This window comes from Pan paniscus, chromosome 1 (genome assembly GCF_029289425.2).
Source record: "Pan paniscus chromosome 1, NHGRI_mPanPan1-v2.0_pri, whole genome shotgun sequence".
Lineage (NCBI taxonomy): Eukaryota > Metazoa > Chordata > Mammalia > Primates > Hominidae > Pan > Pan paniscus.
Window position 1 is genome coordinate 88673103 of NC_073249.2, and position 20011 is coordinate 88693113.

At 53.0% G+C, this 20011-nt stretch overlaps 3 protein-coding genes across 29 annotated transcripts; 1 reads left to right on the forward strand and 2 right to left on the reverse strand.

The window, feature by feature from the left end:
- Positions 1 to 879: 879 nt before the first annotated feature.
- On the reverse strand, positions 880 to 12834 carry PPOX (protoporphyrinogen oxidase). 15 transcript variants are annotated; one of them, XM_003811840.5, is made up of 14 exons: positions 12697 to 12834; positions 12197 to 12575; positions 11935 to 12029; positions 11635 to 11769; positions 11383 to 11498; positions 10739 to 10871; positions 10290 to 10434; positions 9683 to 9873; positions 9148 to 9208; positions 8844 to 8962; positions 8349 to 8459; positions 8099 to 8248; positions 7919 to 7961; positions 7650 to 7834 (listed from the first exon to the last, which is right to left on the reverse strand). In XM_003811840.5, exons 3-14 carry the CDS (start codon positions 12019 to 12021, stop codon positions 7692 to 7694), a joined length of 1434 nt encoding a protein of 477 aa, XP_003811888.3. In that variant the 5' UTR covers positions 12022 to 12029; positions 12197 to 12575; positions 12697 to 12834; the 3' UTR covers positions 7650 to 7691. The 15 variants fall into 15 exon arrangements, with proteins under 15 accessions (XP_034794690.2, XP_063460297.1, XP_034794678.2 ...); XM_034938799.3 differs by lacking the exons at positions 7650 to 7834; positions 7919 to 7961; positions 12697 to 12834 and adding exons at positions 880 to 1500; positions 1889 to 2041 and having other exon boundaries at positions 12258 to 12476; XM_063604227.1 differs by lacking the exons at positions 7650 to 7834; positions 7919 to 7961; positions 12697 to 12834 and adding exons at positions 880 to 1500; positions 1889 to 2041 and having other exon boundaries at positions 12122 to 12476.
- On the forward strand, positions 1335 to 7558 carry B4GALT3 (beta-1,4-galactosyltransferase 3). Of its 12 annotated transcripts, none has more exons than XM_055112431.2 (10): positions 1359 to 1467; positions 1784 to 1978; positions 2153 to 2277; positions 2382 to 2456; positions 2790 to 3077; positions 3636 to 3871; positions 4814 to 5004; positions 5136 to 5258; positions 6537 to 6641; positions 6779 to 7558. In XM_055112431.2, the coding sequence occupies exons 5-10, from the start codon at positions 2825 to 2827 to the stop codon at positions 7050 to 7052; spliced, it is 1182 nt and encodes a 393-aa protein (XP_054968406.2). In that variant the 5' UTR covers positions 1359 to 1467; positions 1784 to 1978; positions 2153 to 2277; positions 2382 to 2456; positions 2790 to 2824; the 3' UTR covers positions 7053 to 7558. The 12 variants fall into 12 exon arrangements, with proteins under 12 accessions (XP_008962476.4, XP_003811890.4, XP_054968406.2 ...); XM_055112441.2 differs by having other exon boundaries at positions 2811 to 3077; XM_063604254.1 differs by having other exon boundaries at positions 1367 to 1467; positions 1784 to 1832.
- A 308-nt stretch (positions 12835 to 13142) lies between the features above and the next one.
- USP21 (ubiquitin specific peptidase 21) lies at positions 13143 to 19167 on the reverse strand. Of its 2 annotated transcripts, none has more exons than XM_055112510.1 (12): positions 19102 to 19167; positions 17627 to 18247; positions 16770 to 16829; positions 16477 to 16597; positions 16141 to 16252; positions 15793 to 15948; positions 15247 to 15311; positions 14885 to 14988; positions 14616 to 14702; positions 13924 to 14332; positions 13723 to 13837; positions 13143 to 13509 (listed from the first exon to the last, which is right to left on the reverse strand). In XM_055112510.1, exons 1-12 carry the CDS (start codon positions 19165 to 19167, stop codon positions 13419 to 13421), a joined length of 2007 nt encoding a protein of 668 aa, XP_054968485.1. In that variant the 3' UTR covers positions 13143 to 13418. The 2 variants fall into 2 exon arrangements, with proteins under 2 accessions (XP_054968485.1, XP_063460295.1); XM_063604225.1 differs by having other exon boundaries at positions 18838 to 19118.
- Positions 19168 to 20011: the final 844 nt, after the last annotated feature.

Consider the following 20011-nt stretch of genomic DNA (forward strand, 5'->3'; position numbering starts at 1 on the left):
GGGTGGATCACCTGAGGTCGGGAGTTCCAGACCAGCCTGACCAACACAGAGAAACCCTGTCTCTACTAAACATACAAAATTAGCCGGGTGTGGTGGCACATGCCTGTAATCCCAGCTACTGAGGAAGGCTGAGGCAGAGGTCGCGGTGAGCCGAGATAGCGCCATTGCACTCCAGCCTGGGCAACAGGAGGGAGACTCCCTCTCAAAAAAAAAAAAAGTAAAGAAAAAAGAAATTAAGAAAAAAATGAACACGTGTTTATTTTACCTAACTCATGAAGAAACTAGCAGATGTTATAATTAATACAAGAGAAAATCTAGAGAACGGACATATTTATGGATCAGGAAAACAGAAATGAATATGAAAATGGACGCCAAAACTGCTTTTTTTCCCCACAGTGTGGGGAACAGCAGGTTAATTGAACCTCTACCAGACAGGATAGAATTTGCATACAGATCAGTTACCTACATGAATTGTAAAATAACTCCCATGAAAACAGAATCTTTAAAGCAGAAGGATATGCTTTAAAGTCCTTCAGGTTTCCCATTAGCCATCACTTCTGGGAAGCCTTTCTAGAATCTCCACGTATGAATGAGTTGCCACTTCTAGGCCAGCATATTTATCACGTTATATTGTTTACATCCCTCCCTCCATACAAGATACACAAGACCATGGGCTTTTTGGGGCAGATTCTGTGAGTTATTCAAGTCTCTGATTGCTTCTTCAGCGTGAACATCTGCTTCTAAGGAACACAATATGCTAGGGGGTAGTGTTTGTCGTAAGGTAAACATATTGCATGTTAACGGAGCATCCATTTTACTCTAATATCTGGGGAAACATCACTTGACTTTAAAGAAGACGCTGTCTTTCCCTCCACCTTCAATGTTTCATTGTTTTATTAACTAATCGCTTTTTATTTCCAGGCCTGCGGGATACAACGGGAATACAAAAATGCGCTAGAGCGGTCCGCAACGCTGTAGCCTGCGTAAGGAACAATTGATACTAAGTGGCACTAGGCTGCAGGGGGTGCCACTGACACACTGGGAGAGGGCTCAGCCAACCACAAGGTGATGACGAGGTCAGCGGAGCACCAGAAACCGGCTCACTAGCCTCCTGATCAGTCTCGGCCCAGAGGAAAATGAAGGGCTTGAGCTTCTGCTTTTACAAATCTGAGGGGCAGGAAATGAAATCCCACTAGCAGTCTGCGTAGTGGAGTTGAACCCTCGCACCCGCTCCCCAGGGGGTCGCCTACAACGCGTTCCAGGTGGGCAGGCTCAGGCGCTGCTCCCTCACAAGCCCCCGGCCACGCGGTGTCTGGGACCGGGTGCCTAGTCAGCCCGGGTGGCTCCGCCCCGAGGTCCCGCCCCATGACGCGAGACCCCGCCCCCGCAGCGCCCGCTTCCAAGATGGCGGCAGCGATGCCTGCCCGGCTGTTGGGGTGGCGGTGACGACAGGCAGCAAAAGACCAGGTATGTGCGCTGGGAACGCGTCGACACGGAGGCCTGGGATAAAGGTTTGGGCATTCGAGAGAGTGAGAAGTTTTGGGTAACGCCTGGAGACGAGCCTGAGCAGGGACGGGGTCCTAGGTGGAAGTATGGACGGGGGCCGGGCGGGCTCACGTTGCTAGTAGGTAGGGCAAAAGCAAGAGACTGGGATAGGATGGGCGTGCTCCGAAAGAGCTGGGTTTTAACCCCCTCCACAGCGCGGACCACGCCCCTCAAGGTGAGCCCTTCCAGCCACCCCTGACTGTCTCTGCCTCTGCTCTCCCTCTCCCTTTCTCTTCAGCAGTAACCCTCCTCCCCACCCCCGCTAGAAGAGGGGAAAGGTAGAAAAGGTAGAGGACGCCACCCCCACCCTACTCTCCGCCGAGCTCCGGGGCTGTTCGCTTACAGCCCCCAGGTGGTCACGGTCCCTGCACCTGAGGAGTTGGCACCCAGGCACATGAAGAATAGAAGGAGCCTGTTTCCTACTTCGCCCTGGGTACTCCTTAGGCCACTCCACGGTCCTGTCATGACTCTGTCGCCACTTCAACTGGTTCTTGGTCTGGGGGAAAACAATGTTTCCATTAGCTGTCCTGTCCCCACTCCCCAATCTGTCCTGTTGGGGTGGGGGTACGGGGGTGGTTAAGTATGAACCTGACACTTATCATTCCAGGGTAGCACGGGAGACAGGCGAGGGACCTACCATCTCCTGCTCCTCCTCTTCGTTTCCAACCACTTTCCTTCACTTCGCCTGCTGGGAAACCAGCTTCACCCTGATCCTGATCTCTGGCGGTGCAGGTAGCTAGTTATCCTTTACCACTTCTGTTCCAGCTGGTCCCAGATTCGCTGCTGGAGTGCTGGATGGAGCCTTTCTCTGCCCTCTGTGACATTTCCAATTTTAGATAATGCCTCACATCTCTGTACCCCCGGGACCCCCTGGAGCCCCCATGATCCCTAAGAAGACAGCTTGAACCTAGGTGAGTCTATCTCTTCCCTTCTAAAATTGGAAGAGGGGTTCTCTAGAGACTTTCTGAAATGAACATGAGATTTGAATGATGTAAACATTTTTGGGGGTGAGGACAGTAGATGGTGGGAGTGGTTTGGGGGGAGGTAGAGGAGAGCGAAACTTGGGCTGAAGTGACAGGTGGTAGGGTTACTGGTGGTTACATTCTGTTTCCTTGCGTGACTGTGCACCTGTGTGCTCCCTTCTGTGACTTTGTTTTCTGCTTTTTCCTCTTTACCCCTGGCATCACCTTCAACCCTACCTACTGACCTCTCTGCTGGCTTGCTCTCTTCCTGCCTACCCCCAGAATTCCCCTCTCCCTCCCTAGATCTCACCCCCAGGATGTTGCGGAGGCTGCTGGAGCGGCCTTGCACGCTGGCCCTGCTTGTGGGCTCCCAGCTGGCTGTCATGATGTACCTGTCACTGGGGGGCTTCCGAAGTCTCAGTGCCCTATTTGGCCGAGATCAGGGGCCGACATTTGACTATTCTCACCCTCGTGATGTCTACAGTAACCTCAGTCACCTGCCTGGGGCCCCAGGGGGTCCTCCAGCTCCTCAAGGTCTGCCCTACTGTCCAGAACGATCTCCTCTCTTAGGTAAGTGCAGGAGGAAGGAGGTGGTGAAAGGAAGGACAAGGTGCGGAGACGGAGGCTTGGGGATAGGGAGGCATGGAGTGGCAGAAGTGGAACTTAGAAGAGGATAGGTAGGCTGAGGCTGCAGGTAGGCTGAGGTTGAGATAGAGTAGACTCTGAATTTGGAGTTTAGACTAGACTATTGGGTTTCCACTTTCTACTGCTTGCCTCTTTATGGGCTCTTCCTGCCCCAGGCTAGGAATTGTTTTCCTTGTAGATGAGCCCTGGTTTAATTAGTTGCAAGTCTCTCCAGCCTTCAACTATAGCTTCCAACCCTGTAAGACAGGAGAAAGTTAGGCAACCCTAAAATAAGAAGAGAAGGCTAGGTAAGGATCCTGCACCTTCCAGCCTTTGTAGAGCTGTCCCAGTGATAGGTAATCCAAGGCATGTGAGATTTCTGAGTGAGCCCTGAGAACTAAGCCCCAGAACCAGACTGCCAGTGTCAGAGGTATTCCCAGACCCTAGTTTGATTCTTTTCTCTTTGCCCCTCTGATCCCTCTACTTGCCATTCCTTCCCAACAGTGGGTCCTGTGTCGGTGTCCTTTAGCCCAGTGCCATCACTGGCAGAGATTGTGGAGCGGAATCCCCGGGTAGAACCAGGGGGCCGGTACCGCCCTGCAGGTTGTGAGCCCCGCTCCCGAACAGCCATCATTGTGCCTCATCGTGCCCGGGAGCACCACCTGCGCCTGCTGCTCTACCACCTGCACCCCTTCTTGCAGCGCCAGCAGCTTGCTTATGGCATCTATGTCATCCACCAGGTACCCCCAATCTCCACCTCATTTTGACTGACTTTCTTCTAAGAAAGCCTCAAGCACATGCCACTTCACTTTCATCTAATGGGTCCCTAGAATAATTTTAAGAAGGCCAGACTGTTAGAGTGTGGAGAAGCACCTGGCACTGCTCTTCCAACTTTGTTAGTCCCATACTTTTCCTTAATCTGCTTAGGTTATTCCCACTGTCCTACACTCTTCTGTGATTTTTTCTTTATTGAATGGCTTGTGCAGAGTTGGAATTGGACACAATAGGGCTAAAATTCTAGTTCCGTCACTTGTTACATGTATGACTGTGAGCAAGATACTTAAACATCTAACATGAGGAAAGAGCAAAAGATAACTAATATACCATCTGTTCCACACCACACCATTGTTGGTTGCCAATTGTCAGGATTAAATGTTAGACAGCAGCATCTAAGTATCAGGTCCATACCAATACACAAGCAAGATTTGTCAAATGACTAAGTGGAAAAATGAAAAAGATAGTCTTTCTTTTTCATTCTCCTTGCCCTCCACCCCACTTTGATTTCCCTCTTTTCACTTTTATTCTTTTTTTTCTTTTTTTTTTTTTTTTGAGATCTCACTCTGTCCCCCAGGCTGGAGTGCAGTGGCACGATCTCGGCTGACTGCAAGCTCCACCTCCCGGGTTTTACGCCATTCTCCTGCCTCAGCCTCCTGAGTAGCTGGGACTACAGGCGTGTACCACCACGCCCAGCTAATTTTTTGTATTTTTAGTAGAGATGGGGTTTTACCGTGTTAGCCAGGGTGGTCTCAATCTCCTGACCTTGTGATCTGCCCGCCTTGGCCTCCCAAAGTACTGGGATTACAGGCGTAAGCCACCGCGCCCGGCCTTCACTTTTATTCTTTAGCCCCCTTTTCTCCGTGCCACCTACAGACATAGTCTGGTTCCCCTCCATTATCTTCCAGGCTGGAAATGGAACATTTAACAGGGCAAAACTGTTGAACGTTGGGGTGCGAGAGGCCCTGCGTGATGAAGAGTGGGACTGCCTGTTCTTGCACGATGTGGACCTCTTGCCAGAAAATGACCACAATCTGTATGTGTGTGACCCCCGGGGACCCCGCCATATTGCCGTTGCTATGAACAAGTTTGGATACAGGTAGAGGGCATGGAAGGGTACTGGGAAACAGGGAAGCCTACTATCCTGTGGAAGGAGGAGAGCCAAGCGGATTGTGGTTGGGGATGTGTCCCCAGAAGACTCGGGGTATGCAAGGATCTTTCTCTCCCTAGCCTCCCGTACCCCCAGTACTTCGGAGGAGTCTCGGCGCTTACTCCTGACCAGTACCTGAAGATGAATGGCTTCCCCAATGAATACTGGGGCTGGGGTGGTGAGGATGATGACATTGCTACCAGGTCAGACTTCCTGCCACTTCCTCCCTCCTGACCCCAGTTTGGATCCCTGTCCTCTAAGAGCACCTTTGACCATAGCCCTTCAACACTAACCTTTAGCTCCCTGGTCCTGCACTGAGCCCATTCCTTTCCCTTAGTCTTTTTAGGATACCCAGGTCAGGCTTGCATGCTACTGCCCATTGTGTCATCCTTCAGTCTCCTGGTTAGTTTGTTCTTGGGAGAGGACATAAGATCAATAGGAAATAGTATCGTCGGATTCCAGAACTGGAAAGGGGCCCAGAGACAGCTTAGTCTTGCCTTCTGCTGGGGTTCCAGCCAGGCCACTTCCTATGGGGTTAGGAGAGAGGGGCTCTGCTCCATGTTCCCAGAATCGCTTTGTAAAAGGCCTGTGCCATTGGCACAGGGCCAACTCATTTTTAGCATGTGAAACATTCTGACCTTCAGCCTCAGCTGACCCAATTTCATGTCTGTGGTATGAATATTTGGGCTTGGTATGCAGGACCAATTGCCTCCATTCCCCCTGTGTCCTCTGTGATGACATCTCTGTGAATTCTCATCCTCTGTATGTGTGTGAAATACCCAGTGAATTGTAAATATACATAAGTATTCTTCTAGTTCCTTCCCAGGCCATCTGCACTCCATGCTTCTGTGTGTCAGAAGTGGAGTTTGTTTCTTTTAAGGTCCTGATTACCTGGTTCTACCCTTTTCTTTTCTTTCTTCCTTTTTTTTTTTTTTTTCTTTTTCTCTAGAGACAAGGTCCCATTATTTTCCCAGGCTGGTCTTGAACTCCTGGCCTCAAGTGATCCTTCTGCCTTGGCATCCAAAAGTGCTAGGATTGCAGGTGTGAGCCACTGCACCTGGCCTACCTTTTTCTTAACATGGGGGATGTGGGAGAGAAGCTGGGGTAGCTCAGTCACTATTCTAACTAAGATTCTCAGCAACTCCCAGTCTTTTCTTATTCTTTTGACAGAATGGCCTCTCTCTGCGTCCTTCCTAGACTGCAAGGGCAGCTCCTAGGAGCCCTTTAGGAAGCCAAGGGAATAGGTTGCCAACTGTTTAAAGGCCCTAGGGTGACTGGCACTGGGCCCTGAGGATTTGGATACATCCAGCTTTTATATTCTCTTCAGCCATTTCCTTCTTTCTGTTTGACTTCTGTCCTGGGCTTTTTTTTTCTTTTGCCTACTAAGTAATAGTTGTTTTTTTTTGTGTACAGAAACATTTAATCCCTTCCTTGCTTTTCTCTACTCTGGATCCCCCATGATACCCTCACTTTTCCCATAGGGTGCGCCTGGCTGGGATGAAGATTTCTCGGCCCCCCACATCTGTAGGACACTATAAGATGGTGAAGCACCGAGGAGATAAGGGCAATGAGGAAAATCCCCACAGGTAGGAAGAAGGAAGGACTGCCGGGGAATTGTTACTGGATCCTCAGGGTTCTGTACCCCTAGCCAGGAAAATCCTAAAGGTCCCTAAATTTCTGGCTGTTCCTTTCTGGGTCTTAGTCTCCAACCTCTAACCCTCAGATTTGACCTCCTGGTCCGTACCCAGAATTCCTGGACGCAAGATGGGATGAACTCACTGACATACCAGTTGCTGGCTCGAGAGCTGGGGCCTCTTTATACCAACATCACAGCAGACATTGGGACTGACCCTCGGGGTCCTCGGGCTCCTTCTGGGCCGCGTTACCCACCTGGTTCCTCCCAAGCCTTCCGTCAAGAGATGCTGCAACGCCGGCCCCCAGCCAGGCCTGGGCCTCTACCTACTGCCAACCACACAGCCCTCCGAGGTTCACACTGACTCCTCCTTCCTGTCTACCTTAATCATGAAACCGAATTCATGGGGTTGTATTCTCCCCACCCTCAGCTCCTCACTGTTCTCAGAGGGATGTGAGGGAACTGAACTCTGGTGCCGTGCTAGGGGGTAGGGGCCTCTCCCTCACTGCTGGACTGGAGCTGGGCTCCTGTAGACCTGAGGGGTCCCTCTCTCTAGGGTCTCCTGTAGGGCTTATGACTGTGAATCCTTGATGTCATGATTTTATGTGACGATTCCTAGGAGTCCCTGCCCCTAGAGTAGGAGCAGGGCTGGACCCCAAGCCCCTCCCTCTTCCATGGAGAGAAGAGTGATCTGGCTTCTCCTCGGACCTCTGTGAATATTTATTCTATTTATGGTTCCCGGGAAGTTGTTTGGTGAAAGAAGCCCCTCCCTGGGCATTTTCTGCCTATGCTGGAATAGCTCCCTCTTCTGGTCCTGGCTCAGGGGGCTGGGATTTTGATATATTTTCTAATAAAGGACTTTGTCTCGCATCTGCTCCTGCTTTCTGCATCCCAGGCACAGTTTGCCTCTTTGCTGCCCCGCATTCTTATGCCTATAGGTGATAGAACAGCCAGACCAAGCCAAGCTCCAGCAATTTTTATTTTCATGAGTGAGAGTTGGGGATCAGCTGTTAGGTTCTGTGCCCAGGACACTGACTGCTGCCTGGCGCCCACTCTCTATACAGTCATTAACAGCAACTCCCTCATAGGAGGCTCCAGCCAGAGTCAGGGGCAACCTGTGAGCAGTCAGGAATTGCCTAGCTGACTCTGGAAGGAAAGGATAAAAGGAATGTTTTAGCTGGGGGTCTGATGTCCTTGGCCCTCCTCAGCCCAGCTGTTTTCCCAACTTACCTAGTTTTTGCCAGTGACCTAGTGTATACTGGGGAATGCAGTTCTGAGAAGAGAGGAGAGGATGCAGGGAAAAGTTTATTATTGATGTCCTAGGCCTTGGCTGACATACAGTGACAAATGTTCCAGTCTCTGTCTTCAAGGCCTTCAGTGGAGAGCTGAGGGAAGTTTATCCCAACTTACCTTGTGTAGATGGACCAAGCAGTGGCTCGGCATCTCCTTCAGTCCTAATTGTGTAGCAGCTGCTTCCTGGGCCCGCTGTTGAAACAGCTCCTGAGATAAGACACAGCCGCTAGCCTCCAGTGTCTGTAACCAGGAACCTCCCAGCATCACCTAAGGAGGGAATATAGCACTGATCAGTCTGGCCTTGCCTACATTGGAGCACAGAGGAGCCCTCTGGAAATGCCACTAGGCAAAGTTTCCTCCTCCTCACAGTCACTCTGAGGCCAGGGGGGCTCCCGTCCTGCTCAGGGAAAGCAACTGAGTCATACACGATTCCCAGGACGCCTGGATCTTCTGAAGATGGCACCAAATGTCCAAATCCCTGGAGAGAAGGACATTCATGTGTCAGAAGGAAAGGGCTCTAGCTGAGGCTGTCTCTCCTTCCCGTTTTTTTTTTGGGGCGGGGGGGACAGAGTCTCACTCTGTCACCCAGGCTGGAGTGTAATGGCGAGATCTCAGCTCACTGCAACCTCCACCTCCTGGGTTCAAGCGATTCTCCTGCCTTAGCCTCCCGAGTAGCTGAGATTACAGGTGCAAGCCACCACACCTGGCTAATTTTTGTATTTTTCGTAGAGATGGGGTTTCACCATGTTGGCCAGGCTGGTCTCGAACTCCTGACCTTGTTATCTGCCCACCTCGGCCTCCCAAAATGCTGGGATTACAGGTGTGAGCCACCATGCCCAGCCTCTCCGTCCCTTTATCATACCTGGACAGGCAGATGGGCTCCTTGGTACTGCAGATTCACCACAGCTACAGACACTGCAGTGATGGCACTCAGGGCACGAGCCAGAGGGGCAGCCTCAGCAGGGAGCAGCTCACTGAGCACTAGAGATCAGGCAGAGGCCTGACTCAGAAGGCATTCCCATTACAGTTGTCAGTCCTCTTTAGGATTAGACTCCCATAGAGATGACCAGTTCAGGGGCATGGTGTGGTCCTGCTGACCCAGGAAGGTATAGCTTTTGCTTCTCACTGGTAGGGGTTGGGGAAGGGGAAGGTGGCTATTCCATTACCTGAAGCTGGAATGGCACTAATAACGTGGTCAGCCTCCAGACTGCTGTCCCTTAGAGATACCTGAGAGCATGAAAACGTTTGAGAGACCCAGAAAATGAGAATTTGATGAGTGAAAAGAGACTTCTGGTGCCTCACTCTGTTTCCCAGGCACCCATGTGGCCGGGGAGACTGTGTACTGACCCAGGATGAAGAGATTGGGTGACTATGTAGACTTCACAAAAAATCATTCCTCTGTGTACTCCAGGAAGTGGACCAGACAGGCCAGTGTGGCTGTTCTGAAATGTTCAGTGAAGCTGGGTTCTTTCCCCTATCTCTAAGCCACTTATAAGTACTACTTCTATCCACAGACTTGCATAGGCTCTTTGAGGAAGGTTCACAAATAGGGCCTAGGATTCTGGGGTAGCCCATGTCTAAGTAGCTTCTAAGGCACAAAAACAATGAGGAACTCCAGTCCTATCGGCCCTGGCCTAGTTAAGCCACTTGGATAAAGATGGAAACACTGACAGGTTCATTACACTCCAGGGGTTCCCCTACCTTCCAGCGCCCTTCTGCCTGGAGGCTGAGCCCACAGACCGGCTGGCCTCTGAGAACACTGACCCCCCTACTAGTCAGGTGGGTTTCAAGGGCCTGAGGCAACATCTCTAGACCTCCACGAAGTGACCACTGGCTCCAGCGCTCAGCCAAGGCCTGGCGAATGAGTGCTGAGTCTGGCTGTGGGGTCCGCCCTGCAGAGGAAGCAAAGAAGAATCATTGAGGCTGGATGCAGTGGCTCACACCTGTAATCCCAGCACTTTAGGAGGCCGAGGCGGGTGGATCACTTGAGGTCAGGAGTTTGAGACCAGCCTGGCCAACATAGTGAAACTCCATCTCTACAAAAAAATACAAGGATTAGCTGGGAGTGGTGGCACATGTTTGTAATCCCAGCTACTTAAGAGGCTGAGGCAGGAGAATTGCTTGAATCTGGGAGGCGGAGGTTGCAGCGAGCCGATCTGAGATTGCACCACTGCACTCCAGCCTAGGCAGCAGAGCAAGACTCCGTCTCAAAAAAGAAAAAAAGAATCATTGAATAGCACCCCTTGTCCCCACTCCCTCACTTTGGCAGTACTTAATATTTTCACCCTTTGAATCAATCCCCCCTCACCTGCCCCCAGCAGCAGGCCCAGTAATATGGAACGATGGGTTTGCTCAGCTTGGAAGAGACTGGGAAAGCAGGACCTGATGCTGAGCTCACGGCTGTTGCCTGCAAACACTCCACGGCAGAGACTGTCCATGGCTAGAGACGCCACCTTAAGGGTGAGACTAGGACTAAGGAGCCAAAAAATAATCTACACTGACTGATTTCCACAGCCCCTATTTGGTAGGGAATGAGGGTGGGATAGGGTTTGGGTTGGGGGACATTCCCACTGTGACGGATGGAAGTGAAGGCCTTCACTCCCAATAATGAGTTTTGGGAATTATGAGGGGGTGTGGTATGAAGAGAAGAGGGCATCCCCAAATGATACAGAAGAGCCCCTAGGTGGTAGATTTGAACAGGGAGCTCTGCAGCTGGTTTAGGAGGGAAGAGGTTTGGGGTCTCTGGGCAAGTGTCACCTCAGGTCCAAGGCGGCGCTGGGCAAAACTGTGCACAGTCTCATCAGGCTCTTTGCCCCGGGGCTTGGTCAGCTCCCTCAGCCCAGCCCAAAACAGAGGTTTGGAGAAGGGGGGTGAAGGGCGGAGTAGCCCCCTGCATGGAGAAAGGCATAGTGAGGGGGAAGCTCCTGACATACCTCCCCAGCTCCAGGCGCTGGGGTCATTTCCACTCATTTGGCTTCCTTTTGCTGGGAAGGCTGACAGGGAGATGAAGAAATGGAAGGCAGGTCGGGCGTGGTGGCTCACGCCTGTAATCCCAGCACTTTGGCAGGCCGAGGCGGGCGGATCACAAGGTCAGGAGTTCAAGACCAGCCTGGCCAATATGGTGAAACCCCATCTCTACTAAAAATACAAAAACTAGCCAGACGTGGTGGTAGGCACCTGTAGTCCCAGCTACTCGGGAGGCTGAGGCAGGAGAATCGCTTGAACCTGAAAGGCGGAAGTTGCAGTGAGCCAAGATCGCGCCATTGCACTCCATCCTGGGCGAGAGCGATACTCCGTCTCAAAAAAAAAAAAAAAAAAAAAAAAAAGAAAAGAAAAAAGAAAGAAATGGAAGGCATATGAGGATGAGGGCACAGTAAAAGGAGCGGAGGTGCTGGTGTTACCTGAGGCCAGTGGGTAGGGCATGCAGGGTACCGCCCACGTAGAGGAACCTGTTCTGGGCAGCTGGGTGGTCTCCCCGGACAGGCAGCACTTCTGAATCCAAGCCAAGCTCAGAAACCTGCTCTCCACATGCCCTCAGAAGAGGAGAAACTAAGGGAAGGTCTGACCCACCAAACATACTTCCTCCCCTAAACTCTATTCCCCAATGGAAGCCCCCTCCACAACCTCTCCTAGACATCCCACAAGCCTCTCACCAGGAGCAAGGTCCGGGCCCCTAGGGCTCCCGCTGGCCTAATTCCCCGAGGTCCAAGCTCAAAGATAGCACCATTCGGGCCTCGAACGGAGCGAATCCAGCCTCCCAGACGCTCACTGCTCTCCACTAGGACCACCTGGCGACAAGAGGGAGAGACACTGCAGCACCGCCTGTAGCCGCCGGCGAGAGGTCAGGAGGGGAGGGGAAGAGGCACATTCAGAGGGCCAGGATCCATCTAGCTTTTGATGGAAATGGGAAGAGCATTAAATGAAGCTCCCTCTGGCACAAGTGGAGCACTCACCTTAGGGGGGCAGGGGGCCCGGCTCAGGTGGTAACTGGCGGCCAAGCCGCTGATGCCTCCGCCCAGCACGACCACGGTCCGGCCCATGCGGAAACCTGGGGGAAAGGGGGCGATATGGACAGGCAGACCGGGGACACCCTGCGCTCCAGAAGCCCCGCCGGTTTTGCGTTCTATCCCGGCCACTCACTGCTTTAGGGGAAACTAAGTGTGCACGGATGGGCTGGTGGAACAGTGAGGTCCCCGTCCAGGGGCCAGGACTCACCCACAATAGGTAGGGATGAGAGAAAATGAGGGAGAAGGAGATCGAGGTCCTAAGACCGTACCCCGCCGGCGCTCTGCTGGGTGCAGATAAGGGCCACACCCTCGCTATCGGCCCTCGCAGGGCTCGGGCGGCGGGCAGTACGCCTGAGTTCTGAGGCGCTCTGCTTGCCACACCTCTGTAGGCCAACAAGTGCTTCAAATCCGCTACTCCCACCCCCAGCCTTTTCGGTCTCTCCTACTCTCCGTCCACTCTGGGTCTCGCGGCACGCGCCTGACCCTACCTCTCCTACATCTGGATTGGCGGGACCTGGAAGGCCCCGGATCACGTTCACCAATAAAACATTGAACTGGCAGAGGCGGAGCGACGGCAGCTGTAAGAGCTGAAGGTTAACCGTGTTAGCGCCGAGCTGGGAGTGAGCGGCCGTACCCGGCACTGCCCTCCTCAGGACCGAGGCGGCGAGCGCTTAATGCTGGAGTTAGCGTTCCCCAGCACAAGCTCACCAGGTCCAGCTAGGGTGACAACCCTAGAGGGAAGGCCCCAGGAGCTTTGGTCGTAGGGAGAATAGATAGGGACACTGAAGGCCAGTCCACGGGGAGGCGGCTCCATAAACAGCTCCTTGATGTTAGCAACAGACCGGGCCTACGGGAGCTAGCGCCGCCCGGCAACGTACCCAGTGTTTGTCAACAGTGGCACTCCCCCATCGCCGACCAAACCAGTCGCCCCAGAGCCTGCACGCAGCCTCACTCAAGTATGCCTTTCCTCTTTTCCTCCCAGTACTTAACCTTCACTGCTGGGGGACACAGGTCCGGGTCCAGCACCATCCCCGAAACCTTCCCCCTCGGCTCTGAGAGCGCCCCCACCTGTTAGGGAACTTGGGTCCCAAGAAGACTCCAATTTGGCCCAGTTCTCTATCACCCCCTAAGCAAAAATACAAATAAGCACATAATTTTTTCTTAATAAATTTATTCACAAAAAGTGATATTGCAGAGGGTCTGGGGGCTGTACATGGGCAGGGGCTTGGTGAGCTTTGTACATGGGGCTGGGAGACAAGGGAGCCTCCAGGTGGAAGGGTATTTTTTAATAAAAAAAATAATGGAGCTACAACCACCCCCTCCCCCCTCCCCGATTAAAAAGACACAAAAATAGACGTCTCTGAGGTAAACGGGGAGCCTGGGGCTTAAGGGTGTTTAAAGGGCTTCACAGGTGCCAGAGCTTAGAGGTGTCACAGGCACCGGGGTGGCTCCTGCATCAGTTGGTAGAACAGCACGTAGCCCTCGCTGGATGCCACCTGGTTTTCACTGACAGGGGAGACACTAGGAAAAAAGGAGATCGGGAAAGGGTTGTGGTCATTCCTGTTTACTCCCTTCTCCCTACAAGACCGAACCTCAGAGCATCCAGGAAATGATCAGGCAAGACCTCCACCTCTCCTTTCACCTGGCACTCTGCTCTCCTGGAGCTTCATAGAAGGGGAGGGTGTCAGGGCTGAGTGGGAATGGGGCAGGATGTAAATAGGAGGCTATTCTCACCGAGAGTCATTGTAGACATGCCAACCAGTCTGGCACCGGCACAGGGCTGTGTAGTGGCCATAGTGGACGCTGCCTGAGTGGTTGCAAAGGGCATACAGCTGGTATACAGGACTTCCTGCGGGGTTGGAGATGATCAAGTTCTATAATCAGAGCTGTGCCCCCACTCCTTTGGCTCCTTAGGACTTTCCCCACCAGACTCACCGGCTTTGTCACTGGCAAAGTCCCCTAGGCTCAGTCGCTGCAGTGGAAAGTCTACACCTACTGAACTTTTTTTGATGGAGCCTCGGGAGGCAGAAAATCGATTCAGATCTAAGCCCTGGTTAAGGAGCATTTGGGAGGCAGTGGGCCTCTGAGGGGAACTTCTTCTATCCTGAAAGCTGTCCTCTCCCCACTCCCGACACACTGGGAGCATCTTGTGGAAAAGGGGGTGGCAGACTTTTCCTAAGGAAAATTCAATTCTCTGGAAACATGGAGGAAAGAGAATGTATGGGAGGTATCCTAAGAGAAGTAAGAATCTGAAGATTAGGATATGGAGCACGAGGATTCGAGGGAATCTTTGTACTGTCAACTTTTTGGTACTTCGAGTTTTCTGCCGACATCGGTCACACACCTGAATAAATGGCAAACAGTGTTAGGTTAATATGCTCCTAACCTCAATTGGCTTTTCTGACACCCCGATCCACATACAAATTTAGTATGCTCTTCATTACAGCTGGATCCTCTCGGCTTCTCCCCTTTGCTCTAGGAGTACTAGAACAGATCTGAGACTCCAACACAAACCCAGATACATAAATATTATTCCCCATATTAAGACATCATGCAATCCCTTTTATCCACATGGAGTCCCCCCAGGTCTCCCACCCTTACTGTATCCCTTGTGAACCTCCACATACTGGGGCATTCTCCGACTCTAGCTCTTCTTCCTTAGTGAAAAGGTTGAAACAATCCCGCAGAGACACCTTGCCCCCAGCAAATCCTTTCTGGGGGAAAAGGGGAAGAAAGGTCAACATGTTCTGAATTTCCTTTTCCAACTCTTCTCAATCAATCCAGGCTTCAGTTCTGCTCCAGAAACCCACAGGGTTCCCGCCCACACTCTGGGGGTGGGTAGGCTTGGGTCACAGAGCCCCTGTCCTGTCCACCCCGGAATCCTCTGGAATCCCACCTTGGGGATGGGCAGGGACAGGTCACAAAAAACCTCGAAGGTCGTGGAGCGATACCCACAGGCCTGGCACTTGAGACAACTTTTCAACTGGCCCACAAACAGGTCTAGACAGAAGCACAGGGACAGGAGAAAAGGTCATTGTTGGATGTTATGAGATGATTTCTTGGATTTCCATCTCTTCCTGCCCCTTTGCTTGACCCTTCCTTTCCCACTACCAACACTCCTAATCAACTCTTCACACAGCTTCACATTTGCATCATCCAGTCTTGTTCCCATACCCCTTGATAGTATCGATTTTTCCCCCCAAGCCTGTACCCCCCTCACACACTAATTTTCCCTCATTGCTTTGCCCCATTCCATACCCACAATCTTGCTGTCCTCTCGCTCCAGGTAACGTTTCCACATTAGGTTGGCTCGGTCATCATCACTACCACAGATCAAAGGAAGTGGGGAGCACCCATGAGACAGCAGGAACACTGGGCACCCCCAACACCCACTGAAACAACCTACAGAGCCCTACTCCCCATCCACACCCCTGCTCCTTCCCTAAATTTCAAGGAAAAGTCAAAAGAATAATGCCTCAATGAACTTTCTAGGGAAATCCGAGGTGAGAGGAAAAGAAAGGAATGTACATAAGGGAAGAATATGCTGTCTTCCTCTACCTGTAAATGAATTATCCCCTTCTTCAATTTGGTGACATCCCTAGCATGATCTTCTGCCTCCATCTGCTCCCTTAGACTCCCCCTCTTCCTTCCTTCCTTCTACTTCTATGTTGCTTCTCATACTATTTTCTATACTAAAGGGTTTCCCTGGACCCTACATCTTCAATCTTTACTAGTTTAGTTCTATGAAGTGTGAATGATGCTGATAAACTACTGGGGAGAGGAGGTAGAGGGAACGACCCTTACCTTAACTCAGGTTCTTCTAGCAGAGCCCCTCCTCGGCGGGGTGGAGAGGGAACTGGACCATTGGCAAGTATTGGTGGAGCCCGGCGGCCTCGGCGGTTGATTTCAAGGTGTAGCCGCTCCATGAGGAGCTTCAGGAACTCTTGGGCATCCTGCTGGCTACAGCCAGACAAAGAATATGGGCAACTGACTCCTCTCCTAGTCCACAGACACTATTCCCTGCCCAGATATTGGTCCCCACTTCCTGGATGAAGAACATCTCAAGGCTCAGAACAATGCTGCCAGGGCCCTTGCTTGGCCCTACCCCCAGACACGGCCAGAGAGAAATCCCATAGCCTCCAGCTCTCCCACCTGTATCCAGAGAAGGAGGGAACATATTTCTGGAAGACAGCTCGGAATCGAGTAGGATTCACAGCTTCACAGGAGTCAGGGTGCCAGAGGGCACCAATCACATCTGCAAAGGCTGTTGGGATGGGAGTGGGGAAGGCAAACAAAGGTTAATGTCTGGAAGAGGCAAGCAAAAGGTGGCTCAGAGGGTAGAAAATAACCTTTAGGAAAGTAGGCACTGGGAAAAGTAGATACAACTGCCAGATTTAAGGGTTGGGGGCCACCACCAGTGGCAGATGGACCTGCAAGTGGTTGGGGAAAAAGGGACTTGAACAGAGGGAGCAGGAGTTGTTGCCCCACCTTCAGTGAGCTCTTGGGCTCGGCCTCCTCCAGGCACCTCTTGCCGGAAGTCCCTTCTCAGACAGAAGTCCCGAAGAGGTCGAGTGCTGCTCAGACACTGCAGCACAGCATTCAGGAAGCACTGGGGAGCAGTAGGGACACCACTGTTATCTCTCCAGACCACTGCCCAGGAAGCCTTAGAAGAGCTTCAGAGCTCTCCTTCCACATGCCTTCCCCAAGCTCGTGGGTTTTCCCCACCCCCAGCACCATTTCACATTCCTTTTAGAGAGGAAAGATAGGAGAATGGCTCTCACCGTGTTTCCCAGGTTTCGAAGGCCAACATGACCAGAGCCCAGAAGCAGTGTGTGATGAGCCTGGAAGGTCAGAGTACAATCGGCAAGTTCCTATATATCCTACCTGGCACTTTAACCTTTCAACAGCATGTTGCCCACTGCCTCCCCCATCCCATGCATGTTTCATCCCCAAACTCTACCCTATTCCCCTCACTAGGTATTCTAGTCTCCCTACCTCACTGGTCATGAGCAGTAAGCCCATCACAGCTGAATGTACCACGGACTCAGCCATGGCTGTCCCACCTGTTGCCCACTTACTCCTCTGCTCAGCTAGCTGACGTTGCAGCTCCTGGGGCAACTCCCCCAGCACCGGCATGGTTGCCCAGCTGCTCACCACTCCCACCTTTCTGCCCCCAAAACCCCCTCCTGCCCCCGTGGCCCCTTCTTGCCCTTCTCCTGCTGGCTCCAATTGCAATCAGCCTAGCTTACTTAGCTCAGAAAATGTGCAACCACGTTTGCTAAGATGTTCTGTGCCTGCCCCTCTTTAGCTCCAGAGATTAATTAGGCCTAGGCAGAGTCCCAGTAGAGAAGGTGCAAGCAAGGGAAAGGAAGGGCCTGGGGACCCAAAGAAGAATTCTAAATAGTTGGGGTAATCCCCTGGGGACCGAAATGGCACACCATGCTGAAGAGTCACCAACAACCCAAAAAAGGGTCTAGGAGGCTCAAGGGTATTTAAGCAAGGGAGAGGCGTGTCCAAACTGCTGTAATGAAGGGCTGAGAAAGGAACTTCAGGGAAATGGGGGACAGAAAAGGCAGAGGATGGCAGGAAAGCATAGAGGAACATGGGCACGAAGGCCATGTGTGCGGCAAGTCCTCACCATCTTGTCATCAGAGTAGAAAGGCTCAGAGGACCGGGCGGATATCATGTGGAAGGAGCCATGGGAAGCAGGGGGCTCTGTCCGTATGCTGAACAGGGTAGGGGGTCCAGGAAAGCCCCCTAGGCGGCGGAGAGAAGTGCTACGTCTCAAAGTGGGTGGCTCAGGCCGGAGGGCCAAGCGGCTCAGTGCAGCCCCAAGCTCTCCGGTGCCACGGTGCCCTCCCAAGGCAATCCCCATTGGACGCAAGTCCCCACTGCTCACAGACTTGGAACGGGCTAAGTTGGTCCGAGATGGGAGAGGCAAAGCCACTGTTGGGGGTGGTGAGCCAGGCAGGGGAACCCCATGATCTGCTCGAAGGGGGCCTCTGGGACGAGGGCCTGAGGTCCGTCCCCGTCCCAGCTCCAGTTTCTTGAGCCGTTCATCAGGCGGACCTGGCCGGGGAGGCAGAGGTCGTAACATGGGGTTTGGCCCAGAGGCTGGGTTTCTGCGCTCCTTGCTGCGGGCCCTGGGGGCAAATGGTAGCTTGGATCCCACTCGGGGCTGGATATTAACAGGTGGCTCTCGGGTCCGGCCCAGGCGGTGCTCAGAGGCCTGGGGCATTGTGGACACCACAGGCTGGACCTGGGAGGAGAAGAGAGTGTCAGCATTTGAATATGGGGGGAAATGGGAACCCAGGCTGCTGTACTGAACCCTGCCACACTAATTTTCCCTTATTGCTTTGCCCCATTCCATACCCACAATCTTGCTGTCCTCTCATTTCCACATTAGGTGGTTGGCTCAGTCATCACCACTACCACATCAACGAAAGTGGGGAGCAGTATACGCACTGAGGGCAGGAACCAGATCTATCGAATCAGCCATCGTATCCCCAGTACCTGGCATCGTGTTTGGTACAAAGTAAATACTTAGTATCTATTGGGTAAACAAATGAATGAAAGATAAGCAGCCCATGGCTTTGACCCTTTCTATACTCCCGTCCCCTCCCTGCAGAACACAGCTTTACTGAAAAGCCAGTGATAACTCCTATCTCGGCTCTAACGTAACATGGGACCCCATACCCGGCTAGTAAAGTAGGATGTGCCTCGGGTCACTTAAGACCTCTAGCCAAATGGTAGTGTAGATGCAAGAATAACAGCCCAAAAGACAGCCCTCCATCCTCGAATCCCTGCCTCTCTGGGCTGCAAATGAAGCAGACTATATGGGTGACTTACGATCCATTCCCTCCCCCACCTCCGACCTCCGACATGGTGTCGAGGTTCAGGAAGCAGTGGTCGGGGATGGAGGACGAACAACTCCTTGACCCTTAATCTCTGCACTTCTCCCACCACAGCAGGGCTTTAGCCGGGTCCGCCCCCCTCGAGGGCAGAAAGGCCGAGACCGCTGATTGGCTACGGAATCCGGCGGCGTATTCCCCGCGGTCCAGGGATGCTGTCCCTCCAGCCCAGTTCTCCCAGGCCCCGCCGGGCCCCACGCGCCTTTGTGGGGAGTGTCCTCTCGGGTCTGGAGCAGTCTTCCCTCTGCGCCCCCCCACACCCCGCCATGCCATAACGCCCCGGCCCGTACCTGTCCCCCAGTGAGGCGGCGGGAGAGGCCAGCCGGGGCCAGGCCCCAGTTCAGGGCCACCCCCTACTACCCCCCTGCAGCCCCCCCGTGGGCCCGGCTGCAGCTTTAGCCGCAGCCGTTGCCCAGATCGCTCCCGCCGCAGGGGCCGCCGCCATCTTTGTTGGTCCCGCCCGGCCACCGGCCACCGGCTTCACCGTCTCTCAAAGCGCCTGCGCATCCACACCCGAACTCCTCCCACCGGTCCCTTGGCGCTTGCGTGAGCCCGCCCCCACGGCTCCGCGATCGACACCATGGAAACGCAGCCAAGTTTAGGGTCGCTGGTTCTCAACGCTGCCCAGAGAGGTCTTTAATCCATGACTCCAAAGCAAGTCCCTGAGGTATAGGGTGCCGTCGCCCCATCCTATAGCCCATAGGGATGGAGATCTGACAGTCGTAGTATGGCCGCGAGGCTTACAGCACAGATCCTTCCCAAACAGCAGGGGTGCAAGTATGGCAAACTGCAGGCCTGGGTCCAGCCCGCAGACCAGTGGAGAAGCATCTAGCACTTCACAGAGGGCTGGGAAGATCCCTGGAGGGCGGGAAGTGCTGGTCCGGCAAAACCACTTCTTGCAGGCTAACACGGTAGGGCAAAGCATGGCTCACCACTAAAGGACAAAGGTAGATCTGAGCAGCAGGGGGAACAGTCAACATTTCATTCCCACTCCTGACCAGAGCATCCCCTATTTCCGACTCTTTCCCAACCCAACCCGGCGTAGCTGTTCATGTGCCTCAGGTTTCAGCCCACTTGCCCTCTGTTAACAGCTCCCAATGAGAACCACAGGC